General features: G+C 41.7%; 1 protein-coding gene across 5 annotated transcripts in view; it reads right to left on the bottom strand.

The window, feature by feature from the left end:
- Nucleotides 1-17,908, bottom strand: part of mctp1a (multiple C2 domains, transmembrane 1a) — a 559,392-nt gene that overhangs the window by 227,537 nt on the left and 313,947 nt on the right. For all 5 annotated transcript variants that reach the window (XM_072281200.1, XM_072281201.1, XM_072281204.1 and 2 more), the window contains exons 13-15: nt 12,458-12,560; nt 12,012-12,113; nt 11,713-11,787 (exon numbers count right to left, since the gene is read on the bottom strand). In XM_072281200.1, coding sequence (XP_072137301.1) covers nt 11,713-11,787; nt 12,012-12,113; nt 12,458-12,560 — 280 coding nt within the window. The remainder of the gene's footprint in view (nt 1-11,712; nt 11,788-12,011; nt 12,114-12,457; nt 12,561-17,908) is intronic.

Raw genomic sequence — 17,908 nt, 5'->3', positions numbered from 1 at the left:
TTGAATTCACACTGAAATATGAGAAGGAGAAGCTAAAGCCAGATGTGTCAGTATTGAAGTGGAGTAAAGGAAACTATAGAGGCATGACAGCAGAGATGGCCAGAATTGATTGGAAAAGAATTGGCAGGGATGACAGCAGAGCAGCCATCCTATTACACCGATACAACCAGGCTATATACATCCCAAAGAGGATGAAGTATTCTAAAGGCAAGATGACACAACTGTGGTCAACAAGAGAAGTCAAAGCCAACAAAAGCCAAAGAGAGCAATAGAGCAAAGATTAGTGGGAAGTTAGAGGATTGAGAGCTTTTAAAAGCCAACAGAAGGCAACTAAAAACATCATTAGGATGGTAAAGATAAAATACAAAAGCAAGCTAGCCAATAATATAAAAGAGAATACTGGAAGTTTCTTCAGATACATAACGAGAGACGAGAGTGGATATTGAACCGCTGGAAAATAATTCTGGAGAGGTTGTAAAGGGGATCAAGGCAATAGCAGACAAACTGAGTAAGTACTTTGCATCAGTCTTCACTGTGGAACACACTAGTAATATGGTGAAGTTCCAGGTGTCAAGGGGCATAAACTGTGTGAAGTTATCATAATGAGAAAAAAGGTTCTTGGGAAACTGAAAGGGCTGAAGGTAGATAAGTCACCTGGACCTGATGGCGTACACTGCAGGGTTGTAAAAGAGGTGGCTGAAGACATCATGAAAGCATTAATCAAGTCAAGTCGCTTTTATTGTCATTTCAACCGTAACTGCTGGTACAGTACACAGTAAAAATGAAACAACATTCCTCCAGGACCACGGTGCTACATGAAACAACATAAAACTACACTAGACCACCTGAGACAACACAAAACTACACTAATCTACGTTAAACAACACAGAACTTCAGACCTACACGGGACTACACAAAGTGCACAAAACAGTGCAGGGCAGTACAATAATTAATAAGACAGGTAGAGTAGAGGACAAATTACAATATAATAATAAATGATGTAGATATCAGTCTAGGCTCTGAGTACTGCACTAGACTACAGACCTGCAAAGGACTACATGAAGTGCACAAAACAGTTCAGGGCAGTACAATAATTAATAAACAAGACAATAGGCACAGTAAAGGACAAACTACAGTATAATGACGTAAATGTAAACAATGTAAACAAAGTTTTAGCAGGAATTGAGAAAGAAATGAGCAAAAATTGCAAAGGCAGTGGAGTGGTGTTCAGTTGTGTGTGTGTGTAGGTTGGTGTCAGATTAGACTCTGGGTATTGAGGAGTCTGATGGCTTGGGGGAAGAAACTGTTACATAGTCTGGTCGTGAGAGCCCAAATGCTTCGGTGTCTTTTACCAGATGGCAGGAGGGAGAAGAGTTTGTATGAGGGGTATATGGGGTCCTTCACAATGCTGTTAGCTCTGCGGATGCAGCGTGTGGTGTAAATGTCTGTGATGGCGGGAAGAAAGACCCCGATGATCCCTTCAGCTGACCTCACTATCCGCTGCAGGGTCTTGCGATCCGAGATGGTGCAATTTCCAAACCAGGCCGTGATGCAGCTGTTCAGGATGCTCTCAATACAACCTCTGTAGAATGTGGTGAGGATGGGGGGTGGGAGATGGACTTTTCTCAGCCTTCGCAGAACGTAGAGAAAGTAGTATTGATCGTTCAAGAATCACAAGATTTTGGAATGGGTCCGGAAGACTGGAAAATTGCAAATGCCACTCCACTCTTCAAGAAGGGAGAGATGAAAGGAAACTTTAGGAAGTTAATTTGCAGGTTAAGTCTGTGGTGAGGAAGGCAAATGCAATATTAGCATTCATTTCAAAAGGACTAGAATATAAAAACAAGGGTGTAATATTGAGACTTCATAAAACACTGTGGCCTCACTTTGGTGTTTTGTGAGCAGCTTAGAAAGGATGTGCTGAAACTAAAGAGGGTTCAAAGGAGATTCACAAAAATGATTCCAGGATTGAATGGTTTGTCATACAAAGAGCGTTTGATGGCTCTGTGCCTGTATACATTGGAATTCAGAAGAATGAGGGGTGACCTCATTGAAACCTATCAAATGTTGAAAGGCCTTGATAGAGTGGATGTGGAGAAGATTTTTCTTATGGTGGGAGAGTCTAAGCCTAGAGGACACAGCCTCAAAGTAGAGGGGCAGTCTTTTAGAATGGCGATGAGCAGGAATTTCTTTAGGCAGAGACTAGTGAATCTGTGGAATTCTTTTCCACGGGCAGTTGTGGAAGCCAAGTCTTAATGCATATTTAAGGCAGAGGTTGATAGATTATCAATTGTTCAGGGCATGAAGGGATACAGGGAGAAGGCAGGAGAATGGGGCTGAGAGAAAAATTAGATCAGCTATATGAAATGGCAGAGCAGACTCAATGGGCCAAAAGACCTAATTCTGCTCCTATATCTTATGACCTTGTACCTATGGAGAGTTCTCTCTGCTGTCAGCCTCAGAGTCCTCTCAGCTGCCTCTTCCCAATGTTTGAAAAGTTGCTCTCCAATATCCAATATCCATTGTGGAATTCATCCATCCAGAGGCACAGTGGGCATCACAGTTACCTTGAAATAACTCCAAGAGAAAGGTAGAGAGCAGCATCATCCACCACACCTTGTCTTTCTTGACCTCACCAAATCCTTCACTAAATCATTTGGGAGTAACCACGGAATATCGTCCACCACTTCAAATGACCATGGATATTTATTTCCACGGCATTCGCAGGGAAGCCACGATACTTCTGGTCAAGATGGTGCCAGCAAACAATGATTCCTCGGGCAACATCTTCTAGATAGCAAATGTTTCCAATTATTTCACTCTTTCTACATCTTCCCCTTGTCCTTTTAGTCTTACGGAGCCTGTGGCATTCAGTCTGAATGTTGACCGAAGGATCCAGCACTATGCTGTGTCCGGAGAGTTGCCTCGTCGAGGGTGGGGGGGGGGGGGGCGCGAAGAGGTCTGAGAACTCGTGGAAAAGATCAGAGACAAAGTGCAGGGTCATGAGTAACTCCATCTTGAAGTGACGAGGAAGATTGAAGCATTGAGGCTCATCAGGGATAGTATCATGGCTGCAGAAATGGAGGGATTGTCTACTGAGTCCATGTGGGTGGAAGTCAGAAACAGCAAGGGGTCAATAACTCTATTGGGTGTTTTTTATTGACCCCCCCCCCCAATAGTAACAGAGACATCAAGGAGCAGATAGGGTGGCAAATTCTGGAATGGTGCATTCATAATAGGATTGTTGTGATGGGTGATTTTAAACTTTCCTAATATTGACTGGCATCTCCTTAGAGCAAGGGGTTTAGATGGGTGGAGTTTGTTAGGTGTGTTCAGGACGGTTTCCTGACACAATATGTAGGTAAGCCAACTATGGGAGAGACTGTACTTGATCTGGTATTAGGAAATGAACCTGGTAAGGTGTCAGATCTCTCAGTGGGAGAGCATTTTGGAGGTAGTGCTCACAACTCTATCTCCTTCATCATAGCACTGGAGAGGAATAGGAGCAGACAATCTGGGAAAACATTTAATTGGGGTAGGGGAAAATATGATGCTATTAGGCAGGAACTTGGAACATAAATTGGGATCAGATATTCTCAGGGAAATGCACGGCAGAAATGTGGCAAATGTTCAGGGAACATTTACACAGTCTTCTGAAAAGGCATATTCCATTGAGGCAGGGAAAGGATGGCAGGTAAAAGAACCATGGGGTACAAAGGATGTAGAAAATATAGTTAAGAAGAAAAGAAAAGTTTATGAAAGGTTCAAGAAACTAGGTACTGTTAGAGTTCTAGAAAATTACAAGGGTGCCAGGAAGAAGCTCAAGAATGAAATTAGGAGAGCTAGAAGGGGCCATGAGAAGGCCTTGATAAGCAGGATTAAGGAAAGCCCCAAGGTGTTCTGCAAGTATGTGAAGAGCAAGAGGATGAGCCATGTGAGAATAGGACCAATCAGGCGCGATAATGGAAACGTGCACGGAGTCGGAGAAGGTAGCGGAGATACCTAATGAATATTTTGCTTCAGTATTCACCTGTGAAAACGACTTTAGCAATTGTGAGGATGACTTAGTGGACTGAAAAGCTTGAGTGCATAGACATTAAGAAAGAGGATGTGCTGGAGCTTTTGAAAGGTACTAAGTTAGTTAAGTTGCTGGGACCAGATGAGATATACCCAGGCTACTATGGGAAGCTAAGGAGGAGATTGCTGAGCGATGGTCTTTGCATTATCAATAGGGACAGGAAAAGTATCAGAGGATTGAAGGTTGCAAATGTTGTTCCCTTGTTCAAGAAAGGAAGTAGAGATAACCCGGGAAATTATAGACCAGTGAGTCTGATTTCAGTAGTGGGCAAGTTGTTGGAGAAGATCCTGAGAGGTAGGATTTATGAGCATTTGGAAAGACGGTAATCTGATTAGGGATAGTCAGCATGGCGTTGTCAAGGGCAGGTCGTGCCTTACCAGCCTAATTGAACAAAACACAGTAATAAAGGTGGTGCAGTAGATGTAGTGTATATAGATTTCAGTAAGGCACTTGATAAGGCTCATGCAAGGCTCATTCAGAAAGTAAGGAGGAATTGGATCCAAGGAGACCTTGTTTTGTGATTCCAGAATTGGCTTGCCCACAGAAGGCAAAGGATGGTTGTAGATGGTTTGTGTTCTGTATGGAGGTCAGTGACCAGTGGTGTTCCACGGGGATCTGTTCTGGTTCCCCTCCTCTTTGTGATTTTTATAAATGACCTGGATGAGGAAGTAAAATGGTGGGTTAGTAAATTTGCTGATGACACAAAGGTTGGGGGTGTTGTGGATAATCTGGAGGGTCGTCAGAGGTTATAGCGGAACATCGATAGGATGTAGAACTGGGCTGAAAAGTGGCAGATGGCATTCAACCCAGATAAGTGTGAAGTGGTTAATTTTGGTAGGTCAAATTTGAAGACAGAATGGTAAGAGACTCTTGGCAGTGTGGAGGATTAGCAAGATCTTGGGGTCTGTTTCAATAGGATACTCAAAGCTGCTGCGCAGGTTGCCAGTGTTGTTAAGGTGTATGGTGTGTTTGCATTCGTCAACCATGGGATTGAGTTCAAGAGCTGTATAAGACCTCAGTTCGACCCCACTTGGAGTACTGTATTCAGTTCAGATCACCTCACTACTGGAAGGATATGGATACTACAGAGAGAGTGAGAGGAGATTTATAAGGATGTTGCCTGGATTGGAGAGTGTGCCTTATGAGAATAGGTTGAGTGAACTTAGACTTTTCTCCTTAGAGTGATGGAGGATCAGCAGTGCTTGACCCGTATTGGTGTGCTCGTCACCACATTGGCAGTGTTTGACCCGTATCAGTGTGTTCGTTACCGGATCGACAGTGTTTGACCCGTATCGGTGTGTTCATCACTGGATCGGCAGTGTTTGACCCATATCGATGTGTTCGTCACCACATTGGCAGTGTTTGACCCATATCGATGTGTTCGTCACCACATTGGCAGTGTTGACCCATATCGGTGTGCTCGGACCCGAACCAGCAGTGTTTGACCCATATCGGTGAGTTCAGACCCAGATCGGCAGTGTTTGACCCGGATCATAGAAACACAGAAACATAAAAAATCTACAGCACAATACAGACCATTCAGCCCACAAAGCTGTGCCAAACATGTCCCTACCTTAGAAATTACTAGGCTTACCCATAGCCCCCTATTTTTCTAAGCTCCATGTACCTATCCAAAAGTCTCTTAAAAGACCCTATCCCTATTTTACATAACCATCTTTTCCGGCCTTCTATGCAAGACTTAACATTTCATGTCTGGTACAGAAAGGGCATTAGGCGCTTTGAAGATCTTTTCATAGATAATCATTCTGCAACTTTTGAACAACTGTCTGCAAAGTTTAACCTACCTAATACTCATTTTTTTAGATATCTTCAAATTAGACATTTTATTAACCCTTTAATACCAAACTTTCCTAAGATGCCTGAAAAAACGTAGTGGACTTGTTTCTTTGTATAAATCCATTGGGTGAAGGTTTAATATCTACTATTCGTGATAAGTTAGCAACCTTGAGGCTTTGATAAAATTAGAACTGCCTGGGAGCATGATTTAAATATGTCTCTGTCCGACGAGGTTTGGGATTCAATTCTTAAGTCAGTTAACTCAACCTTTTTATATGCTCGCCACCGTCTTTTGCAGTTCAAGGTTGTACATAGGGCTCATATGTCTAAAATTAAATTATCGTGGTTCTACCCTGATATTAGTCCCTTTTGTGACAAGTGTATATTCATATGTATTGGGCTTGTCCTAGTTTGGAAAAATTTTGGAGAGAAGTCTTTTTAACTTTATCCCATATTTTTAATTGCCACTTAGAACCTAACCCCTTGATTTCTCTTTTTGGCACCTCGGGTGAAGTTGACATGTATTTGAGTCCGACTAAACATCAAACATGATCTTTTGGCTCTCTTTCGGCTAGACGTTTAGTTCTTCCTAGGTGGAGAGATGTTGCTCAATGGCTTAGAGACATTATGTCCTGCTTAGACCCTGAAAAGATTCATTATTCACTTCTTAGTTCGGACATAAAGTTCCATAAGGTGTGGGGACCTTTTCTTGAGTATTTTCATAAGTCCTCTCTAGATTAAAGGTTTATCCTCCTTTTTTTTGTATTTTATTCCCTTACTTTCAGCTTTTTTTTCTGGTTAAGTTTTACAGTTTTTTCCATATGAAATATATTACAGCTTAGGTAGTAGGCAAAATACTTTTTATTATATTTACAGCTCTGTGGTGACAAAAGCTCTGTTTAACTTTTCTTTACATCGAAATGATTGGCTTGGAGTTGCGTAGAGGGGGGGTGGGGAGGATGCTAATTATATATGATTTTATTTTGGGTGCTTTTTCTTTACTGTTATGAATTGTATATTAGACATGTTTGTTTTCACAGTATAAATCCCTTTTTTGCTGGTGGGTTTTGTTTCTGTTGTAGAAACTCAAAAAAATTAATTAAAAAAATGAAAAAAGGAGACCCTATCGTATCCATCTCCACCACCGTTGCCAGCAGCACGCACTCACCACTCTGAGTAAAAAACTTACCCCTGACATCTCTTCTATACCTACTCCCCAGCACCTTAAACCTGTGTCCTCTTGTGGCAACCATTTCAGCCCTGGGAAAAAGCCTCTGACTATCCACATGATCAATGCCTCTCATCATCTTATACACCTCTATCAGGTCACTTCTCATCCTCAGTTGCTCTAAGGAGAAAAGGCTGAGTTCACTCAACCTGTTTTCATAAGGCATGCTTCCCAATCCAGGCAACATCCTTGTAAATCTCCTCTGCACCCGTTCTATGGCTTCCACATCCTTCCTGTAGTGTGGCGACCAGAGCTGAGCACAGTACTCCAAGTGGAGTCTGACCAGGGTCCTACATAACTGCAACATTACCTCTCGGCTCTTAAATTGAATTCCACGATTGATGAAGGCCAATACACCATATGCCTTCTTAACCACAGAGTCAATCTGTGCAGCTGCTTTGAGCATCCTATGGACTCGGACCCCAAGATCCCTCTGATGCCAAGAGTCTTACCATTAATACTGTATTCTGCCAGCTTATTTGACCTACCAAAATGAACCGCTTCACACTTATTTGCCATCTGCCAGTTCTCAGCCCAGTTTTGCATCCTATCCATATCCCGCTGTAACCTCTGACAGCCCTCCACACTATCCACAACACCTCCAACCTTTGTGTCATCAAATTTACGAACCCATCCCTCCACTTCCTCATCCAGGTCATTTATAAAAATCACGAAGAGTAAGGGTCCCAGAACAGATCCCTGAGGCACACCACTGGTCACCAACCTCCAAGCAGAATATGACCCCTCTACAACCACTCTTTGCCTTCTGTGGGTAAGCCAGTTCTGGATCCACAAAGCAATGTCCCCTTGGATCCCATACCTCCTTACTTTCTCAATAAGACTTGCATAGGGTACCTTATCAAATCCATATATACTTTTCCACTGTCCCACTTGATAGGTCCTATTTCACATCTTATCCTCTTGCTCTTCACATACTTGTAGAATGCCTTGGGGTTTTCCTTAATCCTGCCCACCAAGGCCTTCTCATGGCCCCTTCTGGCTTTCCTAATTTCCTTTTTAAGCTCCTTCCTGTTAGCCTTATAATCTTCTACATCTCTAACATTACCTAGCTCTCTGAACCTTTTGTAAGCTTTTCTTTTCTTCTTGGCTGGATTTATTACAGCCTTTATACACCACGGTTCCTGTACCCTACCTTAACTTCCCTGCTTCATTGGAACATACGTATGCACAGCTCCACACAAATATCCCCTGAACATTTGCCACAATTCTTCCATACTTTTCCCTGAGAACATCTGTTCCCAATTTAAGGTTCATTTTCTTGGAGGCATTTACAGGAATTGCAGGTATCAGAAGTAATAACTGGATTGATCGAAATGGCACCAATCAGTGGCAATGGTTTGCCTGCAGCTCCAATGGGAATCATCAAATATTTCTTTTTAGGACTATTACAGCTGAAATCCACAGTCAGTTCCATGGAAACCTCAATAAGCAACTTGGTTTTAAAATGTTTCAAAATCTATTGATACTGAAATCTCTCCCTTTTTGCAAGAGTTAATTTAGATGTTTATATCAGTTATTGTAATTTATAGTTTTTAAAATTAGTATCTATTGCAATGTACTGCCGTTGCAAAACAACAAATTTCACAACGTGTGCCAGTGATATGAAATCAGATTCTGATTCGGATTTGGATTCAGTAACTCAGCAGATGGAACAGTACCGGGGGGGGGGAAAGAGTTTGAAAACCTGCCTCAGGATTTACTGGAATATGAAGCTGAGGTGATGTGGCAAAATTTAATTAAAACTTGCTTTGTAACTTATGTTCAAAATACATCTTTGCTGATGTTCTATCGAAACACTGTTACTAAAATCAGTAGCTGTTCGTTATTATGAAAGAATGCGAATATAGACAAACTGGACCCAATCCGTATGGTCACGACATTGACAAGACGCAAGTGAAATAGATCGGCTATTCAAGTCATGTCTCAATAACAGACTTGTTCTCAATATCAATAAGACCAAAGAGTTGATTATGGACTTCAGGAAGGGGAAATCAGGAGAATATGCAAGTGTTCATTGAAAGGACAGTGGTGGAAAGGTGAATATTTTCAAGCTCTTGGGTGTCAAAATCTCAAAGGATCTACCTTGGGCCCAACATCTAGATGCACATTTTGTTTCCCCAGTCCTACACTCAAGCAAGTCTAGCTTGGCCCAGCTTTGACCGGTCAGTTCCAAGCTGAGTGACAAAGCTCGGGGCAGAAGCAGCTACCTGCACAATGTAATTGAGTGATGTGATGCTCTATCTGGTGACATGGAAATGTAGTAGTTAGCATGATGCTATTACAACTCAGGGTGTTGGATTTCAGAGTTCAATTCCTATGTCCTCTTTAAGAAGTTTTATGTCCTCCCCATGGAATGTGTAGGTTTCTTCTGGATCCTTGGTTTCCTCCCACCATTGAAAGATATATTGGTTAGTAGGTTAATTGTGCATTGTAAATTCTCCTGTGATGAGGCTCGGGTTAAATTGGGGGTTGTTGGGCAGTGTGGCTCAAAAGGCTGGAAGGGCCTGTTCTGTACTGTATCTCAATAAATAAAATAAAAAATAAATTCCTCTGTAGATTTCTGAGCAACAATAAAACCCGATTCACATCCTTTCCAGATATCAAAGCTCCACTGTGTGGGAGGAGGTGCTACTGCACAGGATTGAAGTAAGCTGCAGAGAGTTGTAAAATTAGTCACCAGCCTCCGTGGTATCCAGGATATCTTTTAGGAGCGGTGACTCAGGAAGGCAGCGCCCATCATTGAGGACCCCATCACCCAGGACTTGCCCTCTTCTCATTGCTACCATCAGGAAGGAGGTACAGAAGACTGAAGTCACACGCTTAATGATTCAGGAACAGTTTCTGCTCCTCTCTCCCATCTGATTTCTGAATGGACCCATGAACAATACCTCACTACTTTTTAAAAGATTTTCTTTTTGTGGCACTACTTACTTAATTTAACTATTTTATATATATAATTACTTTTCTTTTTCTCCAATTCATCATGTATTGCATTGTACTGCTGCTGCAAAGTTAACCAATTTCACGACATTTGTCAGTGAAATTAAACCTGATTTGGATTCTGATCAAATTAAGAACAGACATTAATAATATTTTGCCCTTACTTTGCTTCAGTATGTGTGGCGTGTGGCCAAGTGGTTAAGGTGTTGGACTAGCGATCTGAAGGTTGTGAGTTCAAGCCCCATCCGAGGCTCTGTGTTGTGTCCTTCAGCAAGGCACTTAACCACACACTGCTCCAATCCACCCAGCTGAAAATGGGTACCGGTGAAATGCTGGGGGTTAACCTCACGATAGACTGGCATCCTATCCGGGGGGGGGGGGGGGGAGTCTCGTACTCTCAGTCGCTTCACGCCATGGAAACCGGCATAAGCTCCGGCGTGATGAACCACAAGGCTCGTGACAGACTTTAACTTTGCTTCAGTGCTGCACTACAATCCAGGTCGAACTCAAGAGCAAATGGACAGGATAAAAGTAGCTTCTGTTCTGTTTTTGATCTCCGTGGAAACCCAGTGAAGCCAGGAATTGTCCAGTTGTCCAACACATTGGAGCCAGAGCTGTGGATGTTGCCATGAAATATGTCCAGTCATATCATGAAATTGTTAGCATTTCCCAATAATTATACTTTTCTAAATAGTTTAATTGAACTGGCTACAATATTGTGCCAAACAGCAGATGAAAAATATTTCTATAAAATAACTTCTTTCCTTTCTCCTATGGTCCTCTCTCCTCTCCTATCAGATTCCTTCCTCTCCAGCTCTTTACCTTTTCCACCCACTTAGCTTCACCTATCACCTTCCAGCTAGCCTCCTTTCCCCGCCCCACCTTTTTATTCTGACATCTTCCCCACTCCTTTTCAGTCCTGATAAAGGGTCTTGGCCTGAAAGGTCAGATGTTTATTTGTTTCCATAGATGCTACCTGACCTGCTGAGTTCCTCCAGCATTTTGTGTGTGTTACTCTGGTTTTCTAGCATCTGCAGAAACAAAAACTGTAAATTTCAACCTGCCCACCACTCAGTTAGAGTAAAAGGGCACCTTAACAAGCCCTCCAGCCCAACTGGTCCATGCTGACCAAGATTCCCACCTAAGATAGTCCAATCTGTAGAATTCATTGCCACAGAGGATTGTGGAGGCCAAGTCATTAACATGGAGGTTGATAAATTCTTAATTAGTAAGGGAATTGAATGGGTTAAGAGGAAAAATAAATGGCAAAACAGAATTGATGGGCCGAATGGTTTAATTCTGCTCCTATGATTCATGTTCCTATTTGCCCTTGTTGGACTGGAAACTCTTTGTGTCCATGTACCCCCATGGTCTTATAACTGCAAAACATAATTGTAGACCAAACAGCAACTTCACCGCACACTCCTGTATCTTGTCAAAATGATTAAGTTGGATGAATGAATATTTCTTTGGGTAAATTTAGAAAACTAAATTACTTACATATCACGAAAGCATAGGCAAACTATCAGATACAATTGACGCGGACAGCATATTGAAAAACTTCACTGTGCATATCGGATCACTGGTATTACTTTGAAAGAATGTTGTGATAATACACAGAAAAACACTTCAATGTGGCAATGTGTACCTCTTTGGAGATTTTCTGTTCCTCTTCAATGTACTTCTCTTCTTTGGGAGTGATAGTTCTGATACTTGCTCTTACCTGCAATGTATCACAGAGGGACAAAAATGATTCAGTCTCACTGTAAGATATTTCCCATGGCAATTACAGGACTGAAAAAAAACATTTATACTGGCAGTCTACAGAGAAAAGCATGAGGAAAATAAATGTTTTATGTAACATAAATTACTCATAAAGGATCTTTAATGAGACTTAACCAACCAAAAAGTTTGTATCCAGTATAAAAAGACAAAGTTAACACTTACAACATTAAAAATCACATCCATTTCAAGATAGATGACCCCCTTTGTTGCCCCTGTCAGATTCTTGTTTTTCAAGATGTAGGCTTTCTCTTTACCGCTTTGAATCTGTGGGAAAAGGACATGACAGCCGTCTGTCTCTCGGTCTCTGCTGAATACACACACCCAGCCACCTTTGACCCTGAGCTGCTGAAACTGACAGAGAACCCAAAACAACTGTGGCAACTTTGACAAGTACCTGTTCATTACCAGCACCAAGTCTGTCAAAAAAAAGTATCATGGGATTCCGCACGGCCGTGGATTGAGCGTGCAAGTATTCCGCATGTTGTAGATTGTGCGTGCAAGTATTTTCGCCACATTACTGCAAACCTTGCTTGAGAACTGACAGACACGCAGACTGAAATTTCATTAAGCAAGAAAAACAAAGCATGCAACTGCCAGATTAAACTTACAGCTAGCAAAGGTATAGCAACTTTGCCGAGGAAGTCTGCTTTGCGATCCCGATCTTCATCGTAAACTGTCACTTCCAGAACCGAGTGGATGTCTTTAATGTTGCTGAATAGAAAACAGTGGAAAGGAAGCAAATACAGAGGGGAAAATATAAGTTAATGAGCAACAAATACTAAACTTCATAAAATAATGTATAGGCAGGTGAACAGAAACCAAATAAAGAGTAACACATGAAAAGTTGGCGTGAAAACTAATCTGGCAGGGGGTGGGAACCAGAGTGAAGCGACTCAGGATAGGACAGATGGTTAAAAAAAACAAAGATAGCATGCAGTCAGACTGTCAGGAAGGGCAGGCAGATGACAGGACAAAACTGCAGCCAGCAGAATGAGTATCAGTGCATTGGGGATGCAGAATCAAAAGGATAGCAAATACAGTACTCGAAGTGTTAATCTCCTTGCACGGAGTACAAGAAATAAAGTGGATGATCTTGTTGCTCTATTACAGATTGTTGGGTATGATAATGTGGCCTTCGCTGAATTGTGGCTGACGGATGGTTGTAGTTGGGGGCTGAATGTACAAAGTTACACGTTGTATCAGAGGGATGGGAAGGTAGGCACAAGGGAATGGCATGGCTCTGCTGGTAAAGAATGGCATCAAATCAGTAGAAAGATGTGACAGGATCGGAACATGTTGAATCCTTGTGGGTTGAGTCAAGAAACTGCAAGGGTAAAAGGACCCTGATGGCAGTTATATGCAGCTCCCAACAGTAGCTGGGATGTGGACCACAGATTACAACAGGAAATAAAAAAGGCAAGTCAAAAGGCCAATGTTATGATAGTCATGGGAGATTTCAACATGCACTTTGATTGGGAAAATCAGGTTGGTAATGGATCTTAAGAGAGTGAGTTTGCTGAATGCCTACGAGATGGCTTTTTAGAGCAATTTGTTGTTGACCCTACTGGAGGACAGCTATATTGGATTGAGTGTTATGTAATGAACCAGAGGTGCTTAGGGTGCTTAAGATAAAAGAGCTCTTAGGAGTCAGTAATCACAATATGATAGAGTTCATCTTGAAATTTGCTAGGGAGAAAGTAAAGTCTGATGCAGCAGTATTTCAGCAGAGTAAAGGTAATTACAGTGGTATGAGAGAGGAGTTGGCCAAAGGAAATTGGAAGGAGATGCTGGCAGGGATGACAGCAGAGAAGCAATGATGTGCGTTTCTGGGAAAAATGAGGAAGTGCAGGATAGCTGTATTCCAAAAATGAAGAAATACTCAAATGGCAAAATAGTACAACCGTGGCTAACGTGGGAAGTCAAAGCTAGCAAACAATATCAACGTGGATAGTAAAAGCTTTTTCAAGTATGTAAAAAAATAAAAAAGAGATGAGCGTGGATACAGGACTATTAGAAAATGAGGCTGGAGAGATAATAATGGGGTCAAGGAGATGGCAGATGAACTAAATGAGTATTTTGCATTAGTCTTCACTGTAGAAAACACCAACAGTGTGCCAGATGTTGAAGGGTGTGAGGGAAGAGAAGTGGGTGCAGTTACTATTACAAGGGAGAATGTGCTCAAAAAGCTGAAAGACCAAAGTCACCCGGACCAAATGAACTGCACCCTTGGGTGGGTTCTGAAAGAAGTAGCAGAAGAGATTGTGGAGGCATCAGTAATAATAATCGTATTAGTAATAATTGTTCAAAAATCATTGGAGCCAGAGGACTGGAAAATTGCAAATGTCACTCCACTGTTTAAGAAAGGAGAAAGGCAGCAGAAAGGAAATTATAGACCAGTTAGCCTGACCTCAGTAGTTGGGAAGACGTTGGAATCAATTGTTAAGGATGGGGATCCAGATCCCACCACCAAGCACATCTTTCCTTCCCCCCACTTTCTGCTTTCTGCAGGGATCACTCCCTTGTCCATTTGTCCATCCCCACTGATCTCCCTCCTGGCACTTATCCTTGCAAGCAGAACAAGTGCTACACCTGCCCTGACACCTCCTGCCTCACTACCATCCAGGGCCCTAAACAGTCCTCCCAACTGAGAAAACATTTCACCTGTGAGTATGTCAGGGTAATGTACTGTGGCTGGTGCTCCCAATGTGGTCTCCTGTAGATAGGTGAGACCTGATGTAGATTGGGTGACCGCTTTGCCAAACGCCTACACTCCGTCCACCAGAACAAGTGGGATTGCCCAGTGGCCATTCATTTTAATTCTGCTTCCCTTTCGCATTCTGAAATGTCTATCCATGGCCTCCTCCACTTTCTTGATGAGACCAATTTAGGTTGGAGGAACAACACCTTATATTCTGTTTGGGTAGCCTCCAACCTGATGGCATGAACATCAATTTCTCAAACTTCTGGTAATAACCCCCACCCCGCACCCCCTTCACCATTTCCCAGCCCTTTTCTCTCGCTCATCTTATCTCCTTGCCCGCTCATCGACACTCTCTGGTGCTCCTCCCCCCTTTTCTTTCTTCCATTTCTTCTGTCTCCTTCACCAATTAACGTCCCGGCTCTTTACTTCATCCCTCTTGCTTCAGATTTCACCTGTCACCATGTGTTTCTCACTTCCCTCCCCCCACTTCTTCAATCTACTTCTCTCTTAAGATCCATTACCAACCTGATTTTCCCAATCAAAGTGCATGTTGAAATCTCCCATGACTATCATAACATTGGCCTTTTGACTTGCCTTTTTTATTTCCTGTTGTAATCTGTGGTCCACATCCCAGCTACTGTTGGGAGCTGCATATAACTGCCATCAGGGTCCTTTTACCCTTGCATACTGGAGGACAGCTATATTGGATTGAGTGTTATGTAATGAACCAGAGGTGCTTAGGGTGCTTAAGATAAAAGAGCTCTTAGGAGTCAGTAATCACAATATGGGCATGTAGATGATCTAGATAACTCGGAAACATGACAGGAAATTACACTGTGACTGGCTTTATTCTAACTATAGAACATAACCACCATCTCCAAAACAAAAATGCCAGTTCACCTTATTGAAGTTAAACAGAATAAAGTACTGTATAATGATTATAAGAACTGTTAAATGGAACCTTTACTGGTCAACTGAACAGAAGATTATCTTTCTTTCTTTTTAAATCTTTTTATTAATTTTTCAAAATTATAAACTCAATAACAAAGTTGGTACAAAGAGATTGGAATAATGTTCATCAGCATATATAAAATGAATTTTAAGTAACATAGATATAAAAGACTTCCAAACTCATAATGAGATTAATCATTAAAAAAAGAAATAAAAAGAAAAAAATATAAACAAAAAAAAGCCCAAAAGAAAAAGAGAAAAAAAAACTCAAAAAAAGCAAAACAGGGCTAGACCAACAGATTGTATCAGACACATTCAATAATGTCGTTAACTCCGCTCCTCTCATCATATAATTTAAGTTTAGGAAAAAGATTCGGAAAGGTCAGATTACATCATATGAAAATGTTTCATAAAAGGTTTCCAAGTTTCTTCAAATTTAACCGAAGGGTCAAAAATATCACTTCTAATTTTAATGAAGATTATCATTGTCTCTCAAGTGAAAAACCATCCTTATCTTGTCAAACACAAATTATATCATCTTCAAAATTTATCATGACTCCTACATTTAAATCTTATTTACCTATATAACAAAATACATAAGATTTGTGAGTGGCCTTGCTGTTGCCATTCAGTGGCAAAGATACCCGTCAATCTTTCATCTCAGTCCCTTGCTACTGTGCCAGCTTTGGACAAAGTCAGATCTATCTATCTATCAGTATTATAGTGGAGTACTGTAATGGGAATTGCACAGGCAAGAGAAGAGGAGTTGGCTAAAATTGATTGGAAAAAGAACACTGGCAGGGATGACACAAGAACAGCAATGGCTGGAACTTCTGGGAGCACTTCAAAAGGCACGGGATATATACATCCTAAAGAAGAAGTATTCTGAAGACAATATGATGCAACCACCATGGCTGACAAGGGAAGTCAAAGCAAAAGAGGGGGCCTATAATAGTGAAGAATTAATTGGAAGCTTTGAAAAAATACCATAACGCAACTAAAGAAGACATAGAACATAGAATGGTGCAGCACAGTACAGGCCCTTCAACCCACAATGTTGTGCCAACAAGGTAAGCTAGCCAATAATATCAAACAGGATACCAAAAGTTCCTTCAGATATATAAAATTTAAAAGAAAAGTGAGAGTAGATATCGGATCATGGATAGAGCATTGGCAGATGGGCAGCAAGCAAAGACTGGGAATAAAGGGAGCTGTGCTGATTGGCTGGTGGGAACTGGTGATGTTCCACAGGGGACTGTGTTGGGACCAACTCTTTTTACATTATGTGTCAATGATTTGGATGATGGAATGGAAGGCATTGTTTCAAAGTCTGCAGGTGATACGAAAATAGGTGGAAGGCAAGGAGTTTTGAAGATTTAGACAGATTAGGAGAATGGGCAAAGAAATGGCAGATGGAATACTGTGTCAAGAAGTATATGGTCATGCACTTTGGTAGAAGAAATGAAAGGGTCGACTATTTTCTAAATGGAGAGAAAATAGAAAAAACTGAGGCACAAAAGGACTTGGGAGTCCTTGTGCAGGATTCCCTAAAGGTTAATTTGTATCTTGAGTCTTTGGTGAGGCAGGCAAATGCAATATTAGCATTCATTTCAAGAGGACTAGAATATAAAAGCAAGGATGTAATGTTGAGACTTTATAACGCACTGGTGAGGCCTCACTTGGGGTATTGTGTGCAGTTCTGAACCCTGACCTTATAAGGGACATTCTGAAACTGGAGAGGGTTCAAAGGAGGTTCATGAAAATGATTACAGGATTGAATGTCTTGTCATATGCAGAACGTTTGATGGCTCTGAGCCTGTATTCACTGGAATTTAGAAGAATGAGGGGTTATCTCATTGAAACCTATCAAATGGTGAAAGGTCTTGACAGAGTGCATGTGAAGAAGATGTTTCATATGCTGGGAGTGTCTAAGACCAGAGGACACAGCCTCAGGAATAGAGGAGCATCCATTTAGCATGGAGATGAGGAGGAATTTGTTCAGCCTGAGGGTGGTGAGTCTGTGGAATTTGTTGCCACAGGTGGCTCTGGAGGCCAGGTCATTGGGTATATTTATGGCAGAGGCAGATAGGTTCCTGAGTAGACAGGGCATGAAGGGATATGGGGAGAAGACGCCTGATTAGGACTGAGAGGGAATATGGATCAGCCGTGATGAAATGGCGACGCAGACTCGATGGGCCAAATAGCCTAATCTACTTCCATATCTTATGATCTTAACACACACACACAACGTGCCTTCTCATAAGACCTGCTGAAATGAATGGTAAGTTGATGGAGAAGATCCTGAGATCCTGAAAGGCAGGATTTATGAACATTTGGAGAGGCATAATATGATTAGGAATAGTCAGCATGGCTTTGTCAAAGGTAGGTTGTGCCTTATGAACGTAAT

This window comes from Mobula birostris, chromosome 17 (assembly GCF_030028105.1).
Source record: "Mobula birostris isolate sMobBir1 chromosome 17, sMobBir1.hap1, whole genome shotgun sequence".
Lineage (NCBI taxonomy): Eukaryota > Metazoa > Chordata > Chondrichthyes > Myliobatiformes > Myliobatidae > Mobula > Mobula birostris.
The sequence above is the reverse complement of the archived record's forward strand: the minus strand, read 5'-3'. Positions and strand labels throughout refer to the sequence as shown.